At 35.4% G+C, this 22201-nt stretch overlaps 1 protein-coding gene across 1 annotated transcript; it reads left to right on the top strand.

The window, feature by feature from the left end:
* Positions 1-16844: 16844 nt before the first annotated feature.
* LOC107844460 (probable membrane-associated kinase regulator 3) lies at positions 16845-17687 on the top strand. Its single transcript, XM_016688871.1, has one exon. It carries the CDS (start codon positions 16845-16847, stop codon positions 17685-17687), a length of 843 nt encoding a protein of 280 aa, XP_016544357.1.
* The last annotated feature ends 4514 nt before the right edge of the window (positions 17688-22201 follow it).

Here is a 22201-nt window from a genome sequence, read left to right as displayed (position 1 = left end):
AATGGTTCTTCAAGTAATTTGAAAACAGTTTCACCTAGGTCCGTTTGTTTGTGTTTTGTTTTCTACATGTACCTGTACTCAAGGTAGATAGTTAGTAGACACAATCTCTCACTGGTGACCACAGTCAAGCTTTAGGATAGTTTAATGACAAATACTGAGCATCATAATTTGAATGACTTATTACACTATTAATCATCTCTTTTTGAAGAAATAAATAAATAGCAGATCAACTGGATGCAAGTAAATGGGGAAAAATCCTTGTTTGGGGATTACTCAAATATCATTTGTTTCGCTTCAAGGAGAATTTTGAGGATGACTTTTTGCTCTTCCTCCTATTGAGTGATCATTTTAATTGTTATATTTATTGTGCCAACTCCCTTGAATGCACCTGCACTCAAGGTAAATATTTAGTAGACAAAGTCATTTTTGCTAGCGACTACTTTAAGGAAAATTCTAAATACAATATTCATAAAGAAGATAAAGCATCTTTGTTTGTCCTTTATGGTCTCAAGAAATGAGATAGATAATTCAAAAGGTCCTCAATAAATGGGCATTAAACCTATTTTTGGGGGTTACCCAAAAATACCGTTCTTGAGCATTGTATGCTTTTGTGTAGCTCGCAACTCTCTTGGGGTTTTTTTGAAAAAAGATTCCCATCTTTGTGTATTGATCCCTGCATCCACAGAAAAATGATTAGTCTTGAGTGAAACTACTCCGTGTTGACCTCATTCGATCCTTGGTTTGCTCCTCGCCATCTTTTGGGTGCTCCATCATGTTAAGACTTCCGCTCTGACTCCACGTTCTAGTAGATGCCTAGGCAATCACCAAGTAAAATATTTGTATAGATTTTTGAAAGTAGTCTTACTTTTTAGAAACTAGTTTTAAAATATTCTATAAAAGTTTTAGAAAATCTCTGTCAATCATGTCATGTTACTAGCTTAACGAACGTCTTCTTCCTAAGGTCCAACTATGTTCGACATCCGATGGAGGATTTCCAAAATTCATCATTGCTGAGGCTTTCTATCAGAAGTTCTATCATAGCTGGAGATATAATCTTCCTAAACTTTATAGCGGCTGTTGATACCCAAAACTTTCCTTTGGCCTCTGGTGCTAGGGGATTTGAAATATATTCCAACATATTAGTGGAAATTTTAAGGACTCCTCAAAATTTCTGCCCCAGTTTAATATTATTTAATATGATCTTGGCTTGAGAGAATCTGAATTCTTTGCGGGTTTTCATCTTCTTTATTGGATGATGATCTTCCTCTTGTGAATTTTTGAGATTTTTTTTGAAAATTATTCCCCAATTTTCATTTCCTGGGGTTATATGACCAAGCTGTTTGGGGGCCTACGTATCCCGTTGAAGCAAGAATCAAGTCAAACGTTGTTTAAGACTACGCTACGGATATATAGAAAAATCTAATGAGCTGACCAAAGCCAACATAGTCCACCTACATATCCCTTTCTTGGGAATTCAGGTCATCACGTAGTTCATACATAAAAGGAAAGGGGTTCTAGTCAATTACAAATTAGAAACCAAATACTATTATATAGGCGATTACAAATAAACCAAGGAAACAAAACTAGAACATCTTCAAACATAGTATCTCTTTACCGCATCAGAATTGATTGGTTTGTTCCACTGTCGACCGTCCATCTCATATAGGATTAGGGCTCCACCAGATAGTACCTTGCAAACAATGTATGGTCCTTGCCAATTTAGAGCAAACTTGCCATCGTACTCTTCTTAGTGAGTGAATATGCATTTGAGGACCAATTGCCCAACTTTAAACGTTTAAATTCTTACTTTCTTATTGAAGGAATGGATCATCCTGTGTTGATACAACTGACCATGACACACTACAATTATTCTCTTCTCATCAATCAACATGAGTTGTTCATAACGAGCGCGAACCCATTCTTCATTACTTAATCCAACTTCTTGAATAATTCTTCAGGAAGGTATCCCAACCTTGGCGAGTATCACAGCTCCATTCCTACAAAAAAGTAGAAAAGAGGTTTTCCCAATTGAGGTTTGAACTATTATGTGATACCCTAGTATAGTATAAGGCAACATCTCATTCCATGATCTATGATTTTCAACCATATTTATAAAGATTTTCTTGATGCTTTTATTGGCGGCTTCCATGACTTCATTCATATGTGGACAATGTGCGGTCGAGTTGCGATGAACAATCTTGAACTGATCACAAATCTCACTCATCAAATAACTGTTCAAGTTATCCCATTATTAGTAATGATATTCTGGTACTCCAAATCGGTAGATCAAGTTATTCCTGACAAAATTGGCAACTACCTTCTTAGTGACGGCTCTATATTAAGTAGCTTTGACCCACTTAGTAAAATAATCAATAGCAACCAAAATAAATCTATGCCCATTGGACATCGGTGGCTCTATTAGTCCGATAACATCCATACCCTAAGCTACGAAAAGACAAGGTGAACTCATCGCATAAAGCTCATATGGAGGCATTTGAATCAAATCTCTGTGTATCTGGCATTTTGGGCACTCCTGAACATACTTGCTACAATCATTTTCCATAGTCATCCAGAAGTAACCAGTTCTCAGGATCTTTCTAGCAAAGAAAAACCCATTCATATGGGGCCCGTAGACTCCGACATGTACTTTCTTTATTAATTTTGTAGCTTCTGCGTCATCGACACATCTTAAGAATCTTAAGTATGGAATTCTCCTAAAAAGGATTTTCCCACTTGGAAAATAATTCTTTGCAAAATATCGGATTGTCTTCTTATGATTGTTGCTGGCCTCCTCAAGATACGTTCCATATTCTAAATACCTTTTAATATCATAGTACCATGGCTTTCCATCAGGATCCTCTTCGATGTGAGCACAATGTGCAGGTTATTCCTTGATCTTGGGTGTATTTATATGCCTAAGCACCATAACTTACCCATATTTTAGCTAGGTTTGGAGAACAAAGTGCCTAGTTTCTTATATTTTTACACTACTTCTATGTTATGAGCTAACCGATGTGATTAGCATGATTTCAGGTATTAATGAGGTAGATGGAGACATAATGGGACTGTGGATTGCGGATGACAAATCACACAAGAGAAAAGTAGCTTGTTGGACCAAATGTGGCGCCTAGAAATTATGTACAAGACTAATTTGTCATTTATAATTAGTTCAGGGACTTAGAAGGCAAATATGAGAGAAAAGATTATTAAAAAGACTTGATGCTGAATTTTTACAATTATTCATTATTCTATATTATTTTGGAGGAAAGTGGCGACTTAGCACAGAAGGGAAAAACATGCAACTTCATCTTCTCTGCCAAGATTGTATTTACTTTTTGGTATGATGAATATTTCTATTGTGATTCCCATTTTATTCATGAGTAGCTAAGTTTATTAGCTAGGGTTATGGAAGCCTTGTAGCATACAATCTATTACTTTGGGTTTTTGAATTCATCATGTATTGATCTGCTTATATCATACTCTCTTCGTTTATCTTGAATTCTCGTGGTTTCAAACATAGAGGATGTGTCTTAAAACTCAACTTGTTCGATAGAAAGGTTGAGTTCGAAAAAGAGAGTAGTGACAAGAAAATAGAATTTCCAACCCCTATTTCATATGTTAATGCCTTAACAGGATAAACTACTTGGAGATTTCATATTGTTTTTGAAAACACTTTTGATTCGAGAGAACTAAAGTGAATTAGTCCTTGATGGTTGAGAAACACTAGGATTATGTTATTAAATACAGTATGTTTCTCTATAAGCATGATGCATATATGAATTCATAAACCCCATAGTTAGAGAGTATTGAAAGTTACAAGGTGGACATAACCTTAGCTTGCTATTTCTCTGAATTTGAATACTACTACACATATTTCATCTTGTTAAACAGAAACCATTAATTTGTGAACTGAATTAAATTCCCCCTTTTTCTTTTACGAAAACGAATGATTAAAAGTCAACTAATCTGCATACAACTTAATTATCACCATATTGCCTGTGGGATTCGTCCCCAACCTAGTTAGGTTCTATATTTGACAGTGACTACTTACGCTCTCATAAGAGAGGTGTAATTTGGGCGTATCAAATTTTGGCGCCGTTGCCGGGGAATATGGTTGTCGATTGAGCTTATGCGTATTAATTGACTATTAGTCAAGTTTCCTTATTTTACATTTATTTGTTGTTTTTGTTCGTTACAGGCTTATTATTTTTTATGCCACGAACCAGAAGTTTAGGAGAACCATTATTACCCTTCAATCCCGAACCTCATATCACTGAAAGAATGGCTAATCAACAGGAAGCTGAAAGATTAGCCTCTTTTGTTAATGCTCAATTAAATCAATAGAATGCAGATAACCCAGGTCGGGTAACTAATCTAGATGAAGAAGACTTAGGAGATGATGATTTAATTTACCCAGCTAATAGGAGGCATGCAGCAGGGGTAGTTGCACCTGTAAATTAAAATCATTCATTCAGAGGAGATTAGACCACCAAGCTATGCAGTTTGATATTGAAAATGATAAGGAAAATTTAGATGGGACTGGATCTATAGGGGAAATCATTCTACCACCACTAGCTCCTGGGGTGAAATTCAACATCACTAGTACTATGATCCAGCTACTGAATCTAAAAGGACTCTTTGGTGGATTACCTGGTAATGATCCAAATCTACATTTGGTGAATTTCATCAGTATTTGTAAGTCATTTGATAATCCTGGAGTAGGAAAAAATGCTATTCATTTAAGATTTCACCCTCCACAATGTTACAGTTGAGGGATGAGATCAGCAATTTTAGGCAATTGGCTAATAAAGCATTGCATGAGACTTAGGCAAGGTTTAAAAAGAAGTTGACTCAATTCCCAAACCATAAGATAACTGATGAACACTTGATGAAAATATTCTATAGAGCTTTGAACTCACTTACAAAGCCAATAGTGGATAATGCTGCAGGAGAAGCTTTTATGGAGCTCACCTTTACTGAGGCTGCGGACATGTTAGAAAGAATGACTAAGACAAGTAGATCTTAGCATACCATAGATTCTGTAGTAGAAAGAAATACTGGGTTTAGTGTAATATTAGCAAAGCAGCATAGGAGAGAAGAGGAGCGTGATCAGGATATGGGTCACATAAAAACCCAAATGAATCTGCTCACAAAAAATTTATTATCAAGGAATGTAGAAAAGGTAAAATTTGTGGGGTCCCATGGTAAGAGAGCTGAATCAAACACCGACTAAGAGGCTAACTACTTGCATAACTAGGGAGATTTTTGGACGAGTGGTCAAGGAAACCAAGGTTGGAACCATCAAGGAGATTGGAAGAATAAAAGTGACAGGAGTGGACTATATGTACCTCCTGGAAGCCATGATAATGTTGCCACCAGTTCAGGCAAAATGTCTATGGAGGACATGATGGAGAAACTATTAAATGGAGTTGAGGCGACCAATTCTAGAATAACTACTATGAAGAGTGTCATATCTTCCATGAGTCAGCTAGTAAATTCGTACTCAATCGCTATTAAAAAATTGGAGAAACAGATGAGCAAATTATTCGCAGCATTCAACCAAAGATGGAATGGGACTCTACCAAGTGATACGGTTAAGAATTCGAGGATTGAGGGATCATGTATAGTCATTACCACTAGGAGTGGTAAGATGTTATATGGTCCAAGATTGAGAGCATCCTCTCATACTGATGCGGTCGAAATAGATTGAGAGATGGTTGATGAATCTTCAGTGGTGCCTGTGGAGTTGGGAGGTTTCAAAAAGAAAAGTGCAAAAGTGGAACAAACACCTAAGTCGAAGTATATTAGTAATGTGGAGCAAGGCATAATAAAGGAGGTAAAAGTTACTCCAGCTAAAATACCAAGGCCACCACCCCCATTTCCACAATGATTAAAGAAGAAATAAGATGAAGGAAAGTTTAACAAATTCATGGTTATGTTGAAGCAATTGACAGTGAACATGTCTTTAGTTGAAGCACTTGAGCAGATGTCAGGATATGCTAAATTTATGAAAGATCTTGTGATGAAGAAAAGAGCGGTAAGCTACAAACCAGTGGATAATCTTTATTATTGTAGTGTTATTTCAACAAGGTCACGGGTGCAGAAGAAGGAAGACCCAGGAGCATTCACCATCCCTTGTACGACTGGGTCTCTGGATTTTGCCAAGGCCTTATGTGATCTAGGAGCTAGCATCAATCTGATGTTGCTAGCTATTTAGAAGAAGTTGGGTTTGAGAGACCCCATACCCATAAACATGTAACTTGTAAGGTGGATAGATCGGTCAAAAGGCCAGTTGGGATTCTACATGATGTACTTGTAAAGGTGGCTGATTTTATATTTCCTGTTGACTTTGTAATTCTTGATTGCTAAGTGGACTTTGAAGCACCCATAATTTTGTCCAGGCCATTCTTAGCAATCGGGAGAGTATTAGTTGATCTAGAGTTGAATGAACTGAAATTTAGGCTCAACAGGAAAGAAGTTAGTTTTGAAGTATGTAAATCCATGAAATAACAAAAGGAGATAAGTGTCTTTTCAATTGTTGATGTATTCTACGAGAATGAGAGAGATGTACCATTTAAGGATAGACCAGTTGTGGAGACCATAGCTGGTTTGGTTGAACTTGCAAGTAAGGATATGAGTGACTTCAAAGTGGATGGACTTGGAATAAAGCATTTTCTTAATCCAACAAATAAGGTACGAATGGTATCATCGATGTATCTTGATGAAGTCTGAGTAGTCAAAACAATCGAGTCGTACCACGACATTAAATCAGGGGCTACATGGGAGGCAACCCATGATTTTATTTTTATTTTATCATGTTAAATAAAAATATAAAAGTAAAAATTGATCCACAACTAAAACTACAGCGCTTGGTGGGAGTCAGCCCATCTTTCTAATCATTTTTAGTTGTTTTTGATTAAGTGTAGGTGCATGAAGTACTAAGGAGGTGATTGGTACAAATTTTTATTTGGAATTAAGCCATGTCAACGATGGTAGGTTCAGGAGTAATGGGAACATTACAGGTAAGTTGGAGTGGTCAAATGTGTAAGGCTTGAGTCATGACTCGTGTTAGAGTTATGACCCAAATTATGTTAATCCGCCCCCCAAAGTTTCGCGATGAGACTTTATTTTATGATTTTCAAGGAGGTCTGTGGTGGTAGCGTAGGGATCGAATCGATAGACCAATCTCAGATCCCACCACTAACCTCGATGGGGGTACAGGGGTGAAGCCCACATGGTATGGACCTATTTCAATACTTTATATGAAGAATGGGGTGCATGGCATCCAAGTTTGAGTGTACTACAGGGTGTGTGACGCCCAAGTTTACATAGGCCACGGCAAAGGTATTGCCTAAGACATAACCTAAGTACACTGCCTCAAGTAGGCGTTACTATGTGCAGCGTACACCTTAACTTGTACGACACCTTATGCGACGCACACCTTAATGTTGGCAATAGCTTGTGCGTCGCACACCAAACCGCACACCCTTACTATTTTACTTGTGAGATACCTTAGGCGGCGCACACTTAAACTTGTGCGATAACACATGCGCTGCACACTTACCTTTGTGCGATAACAAGTGCATAGCACACCATACCCCATAGGCTCACTGTTTTACATATGATGACCAATGCAGCGCACACTTAAACTTGTGCGATAACTTGTGCACCGCACACCTTTCCAATTTTAACATATATCCATCTTTAAATTGGTTCAACCCGACCCGGATTTCATTCTTTTAATAGACTCCACACCCTAAATGCCCAAATTCATCCTTATTTTACCCCCAAGACATACAATATTTCTCCCTCACTATTCTCTTTGTCCTTCAAGATTACTCTTTGCTTAATAATCTCAAGAATTTCTCCCTTCCTTCCTCAATCTTCCATCTTCAAGGTAAGTTTTACTTTCTTAACCCTTAGTTATTGTGACCTTTTGTCATAGTTAATTGATTTCTTGAGGATTATGAATTAAATTCTTGCCATGTCTATGTCAAAGAAGGATTTTGAACATCTTGGGAAGATAATCACCATTGTTGTAGTACTTGAGCTTGTACATGTGAGTGAATTATTCAAAACCAACATGGTAGTTGTGTAACTATTAGTTTCCATCTTATTGTCTTGAATATAATGTTGAGAAAATCATGTGAAAGTGATAGTGTTTTGTATATCTTTATATGGTTGAAGTTGTAGGGCATTATTTTGTTCAAAAAGTGCTTTATTGAAATAGAATTGGGGAAATTGAAGTGAGTGAATTGTGTTGCGACTAATATTGGTGCACCATATCAAAGTGTACTTCGGCGAAGTTTGAGTACGCGATAATAACACTTAATTGGTTTATACTAACAAATTAAGTATGGGGTGGTGACTTTACCACCTTCATCTAAATTGTAGTTAGTTTCATTATGTGTGGCTGACATGGGTGATGTGATGAATACAGGAAAAATAGCTCTGATGATGATCTCCATGTAGGTGGCATGACTCTTAATATGGATGAGGAGTGTTATATTCACTGGGGCAGTGCTTAGCTTAATGTAAAATCAATTTGAGTTAGGAGTTTGACAAATAAGAGAAAAAAGGTGAAATTGATGCCCCAAAGTATAGCTATTGGCGTGTGCAATTGATGTGGTTGGTAGTAGCAAAAATTGTTGAGAAAGTTCCAAATTTTATCCCAGAAATGTTACAATGAACCTGTTTTGGCTATCATAGGGGTGCGTAATGTGAAATGGGTGTACAAAAATTGAAAGGGTTGCATACTCCCACCATTGTGTTATTAATTGAGCTTAACGAGCTGGGGTGAAAAGCAAATATGTGAAGATAGCAGAAGTGGAAATTGGTTGTTAGAGATTGGTCTTAATTGCATAATGTCGTATCTTAAAGCGCTTAGGGAAGATAGTCACTATTTTTGGCCAAAATAGTTCCTACCCATCCTTTAGACTGCATTACAACTCGTAAAAGACCTATTTGATCCTAATCTTAGCATTCTGATATTAGTGGACCACTATGCTAAGGGCAAGCATATGGTCATCAGTTGTAATTTGAGAATTCTTTGTGAGAGTGATTGCAACTTGATTCTTGTACCCATTTTGTTATAAATTGCATGATTGTGAGTGATTATGGGTAACTTTCTTGTTGTGGGGGCACATGGTTGATGAAGGTTGGGTAATTTATATGATTTCTTTACTTAAACGGTATGCATGAATTTTCCAACTTAATGATTCTATTCTTGAGGGTAGGTTGTCTCTAGTAATGATTCATGAATCTACTTCTTGTTCATAATTATTTTGTGAGCCTATTTGAGCATCTTGTTTTTCCTTCGTAGGTATTAAAACTTGTATAGTATGCATAAATAGATGAGTTGTTAGAGGACGAACAAAGCTTTAAGTGTGGGGTGGTGATCTTGGGTGTATTTATATGCCTAAGCATTATAACTTACCCATATTTTAGCTAAGTTTGGAGAATAAAGTGCCTAGTTTCTTATGTTTTTACTCGACTTCTATGTGATTGAGCTAACCAATGTGATTAGCATTATTTCAGGTATTAAAGAGGTAGATAGAGACATAATAGGACTATGTATTGCGGATGACAAATCACATAAGAAAAAAGTAGCTTGTTGGACCAAATGTGGCGCCTAGAAACTATGTACAAGACTAATTTATCATTTATAATTAGTTCAGGGACTTAGAAGGCAAATATGAAAGAAAAGATTATTAAAAAGACTTGATGCGGAATTTTTACAATTATTCATTATTCTGTATTATTTTGGAGGAGAGTGGTGGCTTAGCACAGAGGGGAAAAACACGCAACTTCATCTTCTCCGCCAAGATTGTATTTACTTTTTGGTATGATGAATATTTCTATTGTGATTTCCGTTTTATTCATGAGTAGCTAAGTTTATTAGTTAGGGTTATGGAAGTCTTGTAGCATACAATCATTACTTTGGATTTTTGAATTCAGTATGTATTGATCTGCTTCTATCATACTCTCTTCGTTTATCTTGAATTCTCGTGATTGCAAACATAGAGAATGTGCCTTAAAACTCAACTTGTTCGATATAAAGGTTGAGGTTCAAAAAAGAGAGTAGTGACAATAAAATAGGATTTCCAATCCTTATTTTATATGTTAATGCCTTAACAGGATCAACTACTTGGAGATTTCGTATTGTTTTTGTAAACACTTTTGATTAGAGATAACTAAAGTGAATTAGTCCTTGATGGTTGAGAAACACTAGGATTATGTTATCAAATACAATACGGTTCTCTGTAAGCACGACGCATGTATGAATTCGTAAAGCCCATAGTTAGAAAGTATTAAAAGCTACAAGATGGACATAACTCTAGCTTGCTATTTCTCTGAATTTGAATACTACTACATATATTTCATCTTGTTAAACAGGAACCATTAATTTATGAACTGAATCAAATTCCCCCTTTTTGTTTTACGGAACGAATGATTAAAAGTCAACTAATCTGCATACAACTTAATTAGAACCATATTCCCTGTGGGATTCGATCCCCAACCTAGTTAGGTTTTATATTTGACAGCGACCGCTTACGCTCTCATAAGAGAGGTGTAATTTGGGCATATCATTCCTTCAAGCTTATTTCAAAAGGATCAATATAGCTCTGATCTGGATATTGAATAATGGATGATATAGTATCCAAAGCATCAGCAAACTCATTCTATATCCTCGGGATATGTTTGAAATAAACTTCCTTGAATCTTCCACATAAATCCTGCACCATCTCCACATAAGGAGTAATCTTGGAGTTCTTTATCGCCCATTCCCCCCATACCTAGTGAATCAATAAATCTGAGTCTCTGGTGACTAGCAATTCATGAACACCCATATCAAGTGCCAACTTGAGACCTAGGATGTAAGCCTTATACTCAGCTATGTCATTGGTACACAGAAAGCACAATTTAGCAATTGTTAGATAATGTTGGCTTGTTTCTGACACCAAAACTGCTCCGATTCCTAAACCTCTAAAGCTGAAAACTCCATCAAAGAACAATCTCCATCCGGGGTAGATCTCTGTAATATCCTCTCCCACAAATAAAATCTCCTCATCTAGGAAGTTAGTTTGAAATGGCTCATTCTCATTATCGACCGAATTCTGAGGTAAATGATCAGCAAAGGCTTGCCTCTTGATTGCCTTTGAGTCACATACACGATGTCAAACTCACTCAGCAATATTTTTCACTTAGCTAACTTTCTCGTAGGCATGGATTTCTGAAATATATACTTCAGCGGGTTCATTCTGGAAATGAGATATATTGTGTATGAAGATAGATAATGCCTTAACTTTTTTGCGACCCAGGTTAAAGCGTAACACGTCCTTTCTACAAGAGTTAAACTTTATACTAAAGTAATAGATTGTTTTCTCTTTATTACCGATATCATCATGTTACCCAAGGACACACCCAAAAGTACTTTTTGAGACTGACAGGTAAAGCAACAAAGGACTTTCTTCCTTTGGTGGAACCAAAATAGGTGAAGCACACAGATATTCCTTGATTTTGTCAAAAGCTTTCTGACATTCTTCTGTCCATTCATTCAATGCATCTTTCATCAATAACTTGAGAATTGGCTCACATATGACCGCTGATTGAGCAATGAACCTGCTAATATAATTCAAACAGCCCAGGAAACTCATAACCTCTTTCTTAATCCTTGGCGGCGATAAATCCTACAATGTATTGATCTTGGATGGGTTTAGCTCGATGCCCTTTGTGCTGACTATGAACCCCAATAATTTCTCGACTGTCACACTGAAAGCACACTTAGTAGGATTCAACTTCAAGTTGTACTTTCTTAGTCTGTTGAAGAATTTTTCCAGATGGGTCAGATAATTTGCGTTCTTGTAAGATTTGATAATTACATCATCCACGTACACCTCAATCTCTTTATGAATCATATCATGAAAAATCATCATCATAGCCCTCATGTATATTGCGCCTGCATTCTTAAGAACAAACGGCATCACCCTATAATGATAAACACCCCAGGACATAATGAAAGTCGTCTCTTCTGTATCTCCCTTGTCTATTAAAATCTGATGATACCCGGTGAAACACTCCACGAAAGACTGCATTTCATGCTTTGCATAATTATCGATGAGGATGTGGATGTTCGAAAGCAAAAAGTTATCTTTAGGACTGGCTCTATTCAAATCTCTGTAGTCAACACAAATTTGGATCTTGCCATACTTTTTTGGCACTAGGACAATACTGGATAGCCATGTTGGATATTTTGTAACCTCCACAACCTTAGATTGAATTTTTTTCGCTGCTTCTTCTTTGATATTCAAACTTAAGTTCGGCTTAAATTTCTATATTTTTTGCTTAACAGGATCAAACTCAAGATTGATTGGTAACTTATGTGACACGATGTTGGTGCTCAATACCGGCATATCATTGTAGGACCAAGCAAATATGTCAACGTACCCATGCAACAAGAGAATAAGTTTTCTTTTTTGTGCTTCTTCTAAGTGAACACTAACACTTGTCTCTTTGATTTCATCATAATCGCCCAGGTTGACTATTTCAGTTTTCTTCAAGTTGGGCTTCTCCTGGTTTTTAAATTCTTCTATGTCTTCCACTAATCACTCCTCATTGCCTTTTTTTCAATCATCATCATTCCCCTTGCTTTGTTTATCTAGCCCTTAACATGACATGACATTGGTAGGTTTTAAATTACTACTACTGTAATAAACAAACAAACCAAGTTAGATGACAACAAGATAATAAAATATTATAAACATATTTCAAAATAACTTCTTAAATAAAGGGAGGCCTTTTCATTAAAATTTGGAAAATAATTACAAATTATGGCTCATAACCTGCGCAAATGCGGACCCATACCTTTTTTAAAGCAGTAAAACACGAAAAGAAAATTTGAGACATAAAAGGGTAGATCACGGGGCCTCCTCCGAATAATCACCGATTTTTGAAACTACCAGTGATTGCCCTTTCATCTACCATAATGAGCGACGGGTTATGAATGGAGTGGAGGTCCAATTTCGCAAAGCCTCTCCTGGTGCAAACTTCCTCACTTTACTGGACTTCAGAAAATCTTCTAGTATAGCATTGAATCCTTCGAATAGATTTCCAATCCCATCCCCAAGACTATCATCTTTTGATATTTCACGCATAGAAAATGACTAGTACAGGAGTGGCAACGGTTTAGACAAACTCATCTTTGGCTTATCTTCAATCTCGTCTTCCTTTTTTGGCTGGTATCCTAACCCATACTTAGATGCTTTTTCTGGGACCATAATGGGCTTAATAATTCCTTCCAAATTCTAACCCAAGCCCTGGCCGGGCTTAAACCTACTTTTTAACATCATAGTCGCAATCATTTTGTAGACAGAAGGCTATAGCGCTTGTGGCGTCAAATTTTTCTTTGCAGCACTTATAATTTCTGCTGTATAAAAACTACTATCCCTCAGAATATCTTCAATCACAGGCACATACTCATTGGGGTGATTCAAATGACTTTCTTCCCCTTGAATAACTATTTCATGGCCTTCCCAAATAAACTTCAATAATTGATGAAGGTTCAATGAAACTGACTTTGCATCATGGATCCATGGTCTCCCCAAGAGTGGGTTGTAACTAGGATGGATATTCATAACATGAAATTTAGCTTTGAATTCAGTAGGTCCCATCTGGATGTACAAGTCAACTTTACCTATGGTATCTCTCTGCCCTCCATGAAATGCCCACACATTTACGTGGCTTTGGTGAATTTTTCCCAAGTCATTACTCATTTGAACCAATGTTGAAAGAGGATAAATATTCAAACCAGATCTGTCATCTATCAATACTCGATTGATCATGTAGCCCTGACAACTGACAGTAACATACAAAGTTTTATTATACATCACCCCCTCAAATAAAAACTCTTCCTTACTGAACGATATATGATGACTTCCCACAATATTCCTTATCATTGCGGCTAGATTCTCAATGCTCGTGCTTGCGGGAACATATGTTTCATCCAGGGCCTTTAATAAATATTATCGGTGGTATTGCGAACTCATTAATAATGCCCAAATAGAAATCTAGGCTGGAGTCTTTTCTAAATGCTTGACAATTAAATACTCTTTTGGTTGTATATACCTCTAAAATTCCTCGGCCTCCCCTTCAGTGATTAGACTTTTTTATGAATCCTTCCTATTGGTCAAATCTTCAGAAATGTAGCATCATCCAGACTGTGTCATCCCCTGAGAGGCGGCAGTCTATACAATAAATTCCTTTCTAGGTAGTTGAGTATATACTTGAGTCAGGGTTGTTATTAATATAAATGGGGGACTTTCATTGACGCTTAAGGCAGCTATGGCTCTCTCCATCTTCTCCACTCCTTCTGTCCTCTTAGACTTTTCTGAATCCACCTTAGTAATAGTCTTGCTAGATACCCATTTGCCCACTATTTTGATAATGTTAACTGTGGATCCCCCATGACTAGGAAATAGATTATTGTTGACATTTGGTGTCGATGACTGAAGCGTGATGACTTTCTGATCAAACAAATCTTGAATCTTATGTTTTAGGCTAACGCAATCCTCAGTACTGTGTCTCACCGCTCTTGAATGATAGGCACAATTTTGGTTGGCCTGATAAAATTAGGAATTGGGATTGATAAATTTTGATTGGATAGGCTATAAATGACCGGGGTTCTTTAATCTTCTGAAGAGTTAGGTGGGACTTTTAGCCAATGGCATGAAGTTCCAAGGAGGTCTTTTTTTGAGGTTTGGGCGTGGGGTTATAATGGTTTTGATTAGTGGGATGAGGTACTTGATGATAATTTGGAGGGGCTTGGACGTTCATTCGGTTGTTTGGAAGAGAAGCTTGAACATGAGATTGATAATTTAACTATGAAACTTAGTGTTGGAGTAAAATATTTGGTTGTGGATCTTGGTATTAGGATTCGATATTTAAAAGTAGAGCTTGGTATTAGGATTGGATATTTGGAAGTGGAGCTTGGGATTGGGATTGGATATTTGGAAGTGGAGCTTGGTACTAGGGTTGGGTGTAGAATATATGCTAAAAATTTGGTGACGGTAGAGAGGAGAGAACGTTCCTAGGCTTAATTTCTTTTTAAATTTAGCAATAGAATCAGTAGAGATCGTGCTCACATCTTTTTTTTCTTCTTTGAGAACACAGAAGTACCAGATGATGTTGGGTTTTTGTCAATTTTTCCTATTCAAATGTCTTCCTCTAGCGATTCCCCAATTTGTACCAAATTTGCAAAAGTTGCCTGACCGCGGATTCTATCCTAGTGTAAAATTATCCCTCCTGAGTGCGAAATAAAATTGATACTATTTCCTTCTCAGACACGAAAGGTTGTACCATAACAACTTTTTTTCTCCAATGGAAGGTATAGTCACGAAAACACTCACCATTCTTCTTGATCCGATCTAATGAGTATCGATCGGGGACTATTTCAACGTTAAACACAAACCTATCGAGAAAGCCTTTAGCCAATGCCCTCCAACTAAACCATTTTTTTAGTTCTTGAGACATGAACCAATCTAAGGCTTTGCCGCTTAAGCTTCTACTAAATAAGCGCATCAATAATGCTTCATTTCTTCCTACCCCAACCATTTGATCATAATACCTTCTTAGATGGGCCATTGGATGTCCGATACCGTTGAATACTTTAAATTTAGGGACCTTGTATCCTTTTGGTAGATCTACTTTGGGGTGCACACATAAATCATCGTACCCCAAAACATCATTATCTCTTGCCTCGTGGGATTTCATGATTCTCATAATCTCTTCATTCATGGCTAGCAACTTTTTTCATGCTCAATCCTCCACTCTTTTTCCTTCTCTTTATAATGGTCTACCTCGAGATTGGGAAAGGGATTGTAGATGTTAGGAGATATGATGACATAAGAAGGATTTAAAAGAGTAGCTTGATTTTGAGAATGAGGGGAGGTTGAGTGGTAGGCAGAGAGGACGCTTTGAAAATTGAGGATATTTTGTGGAATTTGAGAGTGGTTTAGGGGAATTTGAGAGGGATTTTATGGATTTGGAAATGAGTTTTGTAGATTTGAAAATGGATTTTGCGTATTCACAAAGTGAACTGTTCTTTTTCTTTTTATGAAAGAAATATCGTATGTGCATTGCTATTAGTGGTATATGTATGAATTAAATTAAATTAGTATGAATACTTTATGAAAGTTGGATGCAATAATGTTTTAGTTGTATTAAACTTTCATAAACCAATGTGAATTTTATACAAAATTCATAGGCATAACACATAAATATGTCTTTTAACTTGGTGTCAGCTATCATCCATGTCTTTCAACTTTATAGATGCGCATAACTAGACACTTAAACTTGTATAAAGTTGAACAAATAGACACACACGTTCGATGTGACAATTTGCGTGAAATTGCCTCATCGATCCCACTTAGTTCGCACTTGTCTACTTATTCAACTTTATACAGGTTAAAGTGTCTACTTATGCACAACAAAAGAGGATTTAGATGTCAGGTAGACCAAGTTAAAGGACAAATTTAATTATGTATTATGACAAAATTCTTCTAGGGTGGTATTAAATTAGCTTTTTGGGTAGTATTAAGTTCACTTTTTACATCTAGAACGGTATATGGTCACTAAATTAGTTTAAGTGTGAACTCTATTTTTCGGAACTACTTACGAATTTTGATGTCTTATCCCAAATTTATATAGTTCGAAACAAACTTGATTTTCACCCAATATCTATATAAATCCCCTCTTCACACCTTCTAAACTTCAATGCTCCTTTACCCTTCACCAAGCTCAACTCCCACCATAATCATCTTCAAAATACTGTCTTTTTTCCCAAGTAAATGGCCAACAATCCTCTTCCATTATTAATGGACTACTCAGATGAAGAAGACTACATAGACATTGAAGTCTTGAGCTCTTGCTCTTACTTTTCATCGTGTCCTAATTCTACCCCTCTAAACAGAGAATTTGAATTCCAAATGGCCTCAATTACGAATAACAAAGAATCCACAATTGCTCCTGCTGATGAACTCTTTTATAGAGGCAAACTCCTTCCACTCCACCAAAAATCCCAACGAATAGCGCCCTTTGAAGAAGATTTAGAAGAAGAAGAAGAAGAAAGCTTTTGCATAAACTTCTTGATCGCTCCAATTAGTTCTGCATCACAATCTTGTAGGGTGAGTTTTGAATTTAATCCAAATGACCTCTTCTTTGAGCGTTCTAGGACTGAACTCACCATTAGTAGCCATAATAAAAGTCCTAACAAATTGTGGTCTAAGCTTATTAACCAATCTTTAATCAACCAAAAGTTCAAAGCTTCAAAGGCATTCCTCAAATCTTTGTTTAGCAAATCTTCTTGTTGTAGTGAGGACTTGAAAGTTTCCAAGAAAACAACCCCATTTAGAAATACTGCTAAGAACATTGAAGGTTTGTCTTCAAGATCATTTTCAGAAGCAGAAACTAAGTGGCATCCTCCCATAAAGGGTTTGTCTTCCTCTTCAACTAATTCTTCCTCTAGTACTGGTGGCTCTTTCTCATCATCTAGTTGTTCCTTCAACTCCAATAATGGTTTTTATGAGTTGAATTTCCTCAAGAGAAGCAATAGTTTCACTTCAGGGTTTGAAGGTTCAATTGAGGCTGCTGTTGCTCATTGTAAAAAGTCCCTCGAGTGTAGCTGGGCTTAGAACGTTTGACACCATTTCCAGCTTTGCAGTTTGATCATTGTTAAAGTCCAACACTGGTTGAGAAAGTGAGTATATGGAATTTAAAAATTCCTCCTCATGAACTAGATTATGGGGTTGAGTATATTAATTTCTTGTTCTTGCTTATGTTATTCACGCTCTTGAACGTGTGGGAAAGTGTTAAGTGTCATATTGATTTAGATATAGCTAGATTGTTTGTCACCTTGAGCTATTTATTATTTTGGAGATTTATAATTCTTTTTGTTTTATGGGATGGAATTTGAATGATCAATATCCATAAGAATTGCAAAGTCCTTGCTTTTTAATCCAAAATGAATTATTTGGAGCTCTAATTTCTAGTCCATTCGTAATTGAATCTGCATATATATGTCTAGTAAAGAGAATAATAATTTTGAGGCTGAGTTAGATTCAAAATTATAAATCACTTTTCTATCGGGATTGGAAGAACAGATTTATCTTTAAGAATTTGACTTAAAACGAATGATATTATATCATCATATTAAAGTAATATGTTTTGGGCAACTTAATACACCAAGAAGTTCCTCCGAGCACTACAAGATGTGACTCCCACGTACGTAGTTCATGAGGAGTCCTTATTACTACAACATTGTAACAAACCATCCTATGTATGGCGAAGTTAATTTGGTATAATATTTGGGTATTCGGAACTCATTGATAAAACTAATTATAATTAAACTGTGATATAAGACTATTTTGAAGCTATTTTAAATATTCTATATCTTTTGTTTCAAAATATCCAATTAGATTGTTTTCATAAGTTTTTCTAATAATATTATTTCTTCCATATTTTCTCTCCAATAATTTAAATATTCATAGTCTATCATTTTATCCTGTAGTAATGGTAGATTTACAAATATTTATATAATAATTTATCCTAATTGTACTATAATGTATATCTAATTCTAAATTTTCAATGTTATTTATTATCTTGTGTTGTTCTTCTCGTAGCGAGTTTTTATATAAACTATCATATGTACTTTTTCCTAAATTTTTTTGGGTTTCTTCTATCCATATTAATTTTTCTTTTAGATTCTCTATTATTTTTCTAATTCGGTTTCTATAACTAATTTCTTCATTTAGATTATCTTGATTTTCTTTAGTTTTTCTAATATATTCTAACATTTCTTAATCTGAATAATATCCATTTAGGTAATTATCTAGGTATAATTGTTCTATCCAATTTATAGTTTCAATTTCATAGTCTAATACTTTTTCTAATATTATTCTCTTAATATCTATAATTTCTATATCTCTAAATATATATAAGATTAATATTTTAAAATTATCTATCATTTAAAATTAATTAAGTACTTTATTATAAAGAAAATAACTCGAATACAAAACCTTTTATTAAAGATGGATAAATCTATCCATCTCACCATAATTTTTCATGGTAAATGTGTCAAAATGACTAGTCTTGTCTTAGCCACAGGGCAAATTTTAATGTGGCATCGGTCATTGGTGTAGTTACTATCAGGACAGATCTAGAGGAACCAAAATAATAGCTTAGGTTTCTATTAAAATGTTTATTAGATATTTGACTGTTAACTCATTTATTATTTTATGTTAATTGCGCCACTTCTGATATGTGTTGGTGGCAATCCCATTTATTCTAACTCCTTATGAAAGGAATTACAAAACAAATTTTTTCAACAAAAATATAAATTTGGAGGGATTGATTGACGAAATATGAACTGAAGGATGAATCTTTATATACCCCAAAACAATATATTTGTGTTACCACAAAATATACAGGCAGCCGCGTGATCATTTTATTAGGCTGAAATTTTAAATGAATGCACTCAGTGGTGGAGCCACATACATTTCAAGGGGTTCATTCGAACCCCCTTCATCGGAAAACTATATTATTTTTATATTGTCAAAAATATTTTTATGTATATATAATAGATATTGAACCCCCTTCGACTAGTCCGTATATTTACTTCTGACCCCCTCAACAAAAATTCTGATTCCGACACTAAATGCACTTGAGGATATGAATCATCTAAAAAATAAATATACTCATTCGATAGCTAGCAGATATGTTGCGAAATCAATTATTACAATATGTACTTGATATTTCCCTTTTGCAACAAAAAACATCCGAGCATGAAAAAGTTACTTGTTTTGTCGTTACAAACGGTTGAATTGATTTTATATCGCAACATGCTTGGCTTTTATTCTTTATGGGACATGCATAATATTATATTCTCTATTTGCTAGCTCTATATGTGAATAGTTTCTTCTTTCTAAAAGTGATCATTTTCCTAGGCCCCTGACTTATTTAGTGAACACGTATAGCTATAACTGTTTAACTATCTTAACTGATATATGTGCCATTTTGTGGTGACCTTTTTGGTGAAAATGACATATTTATGGTGTTTTTGTTTTTGTTTTTTTGTAATTAATGACATATTTATGTTAAAATGGAATTTGGGACATTTCTGTCAACACCTCCCTCGCGCCCACACATTTTCTAGACTGAAATGTGCACAATCATGAACTTGGAGTATATTTACAATCCTACCACGGTCCGAGGATCATAAAAGGTTTGACACTTTGACTTTGATATCATGTTAAAAGAAATATATTTTGGGTCAAATTCAGCCCCCAAAACTAGACGTAGTAAAAATTGTCTAAGACCATATAAGAAAATCATTCATCCCTTTTTTCATACGATGTGAGATTCTTTACAACACTCCACGCTCAGAGCTGGACAATATTAATGGGAGAGCTTTATAAGATCGGTGGTCTAAAGTCAATTTTAATTAAGCCTGACTAATGGGTCGGGTTGACCCGGGCTGACCCGTTAAGCCTGCATGGCCCGACCCGGTAAGACGGACCAGTGAGCTCACGGGCTAGCGGTCCCGGGCTGGGCTATTTTTTATTTTGGGCTCAGTTGACCTGGCCCGGACCAAGCTCGCCGATTGCCCAGCCCGGTTAAATTTTATTTTTTTAAAGAAAAATTTCAGAAATAGCAACTCTGTAGCCTTAATTATAACTTTTATAGCAACAATTTCATAATTATGAAAAATAGCAAATTGTATTTGTACTTAAGTAAAATGTTGTTATATAGATACATATACAAATATATATGTATTACTCATAAATATATATGCACAACTGAAAAATACATATTCTTCTATTACTATGAAGTGGGTAAAATATTGTTACTTTTGTTATAAGTTGTAATTTTGAAAAAGTGTTGCTATTTATTGTAATTATAGTTTTAAGGATGCTAGTTTCTGTAATTTTTTCTTTTTTTAATTGCTGAAAACTAGCTGTTTGGGCCAAAATAGCTATTGGGCCCAACGGCTATTTGGCCCATTTTAAAAAAAAATTAGTTTAAAATATTTTTTAAAATCCAAAAACTTTCCTGTAAATACCCTACACTTTCAAATCATTTTTCACACAATTTTATTCTCTCAAATCTCATTCTCTCTTAAATATCTATATATCTCTTAAAGTACTCAATTTTATTTTTTAATTTTGCGATTACAAATACGAGTGGGAATTTTCTAAAGTTGCAACTTTCGGATACTTTCAAAATTTGATATTGTCGTTCTATCTCTTACATTTAATTTTTAATTATTGTGTTAATTGTTGAATATTTATTTTTATTATTTTTGTGTATTTTGAATTTTTTTCAATTTGATTTATATTATGGATAAATTAAGAAACCTCGGTAGTGGTAGTAAAAACGAATTAATGGCGGTAAAGGTAGTTCAAGTAGTAGATATACCCGTGTACCTCGGGTACCGCTTAATCAACCTTTTGAGGAAGAAGTAGGTGTAAGTGTTCACGATATGGATTATTTAGAAGCTCAGGAAAATTACGGTATAGAAGAAGAAAATGAAGTAGATACGGTTAATTTAGATGAAGATAATGAAAATATTGGTGAGACACCCGCAGTAGGAAATGTTAATGTTAGATCTGAATTGGTTAATCTTCCTCCCCGTCCTCCCGTTGTCCCTAAAAGTCATAGAAAAACTAGTATTGCATGGGAATTTTTTACACCTATAGAAGAAAAAACTAAGGTGCAATGCAATATTTGTCAACAAATATATGAGCATAAAAGAGGAGGCAATCAAGGGGGTAGGGGTTTGTTAATGAGATGTATAAGAGATAATCACGCTAGAGAGTTTCTTATTGCAAAAGGTGGTGAGGCTGTTGGTGCGCCAACACAAACTAGAATAAACCTAACAACCGGTCAGTTAACTAAGAATTATAATAAATTAAGGGACCGGGAAGAAATAGCAAAAATAGTAGCTGTGGGTTGTTTGCCTTTCACTTTTCCTTCTTCGGATTTGCTTATTTATTATGTTCAAGCAATTTATAATCCTATGTTTAATAGTATTCCTAAAAGTACTTTTCGGGCCGATATTTTTAGACTTCATTCACAATGTTTATTATTTATCTATATTGTTAAAAATATTCAATGTAGAATGGCTCTAACTTCTGATCTTGGTCGTACC

Source organism: Capsicum annuum, chromosome 10 (assembly GCF_002878395.1).
Source record: "Capsicum annuum cultivar UCD-10X-F1 chromosome 10, UCD10Xv1.1, whole genome shotgun sequence".
NCBI classification, from domain to species: domain Eukaryota; kingdom Viridiplantae; phylum Streptophyta; class Magnoliopsida; order Solanales; family Solanaceae; genus Capsicum; species Capsicum annuum.
Note: the sequence above shows the minus strand (reverse complement) of the source record. Positions and strands in the feature narration are given on the sequence as shown.

Coding starts and splice junctions, on each gene's coding strand:
- LOC107844460 (XM_016688871.1), top strand. CDS start 16,845: ATGGCCAACAATCCTCTTCCATTATTAATGGACTACTCAGATGAAGAA.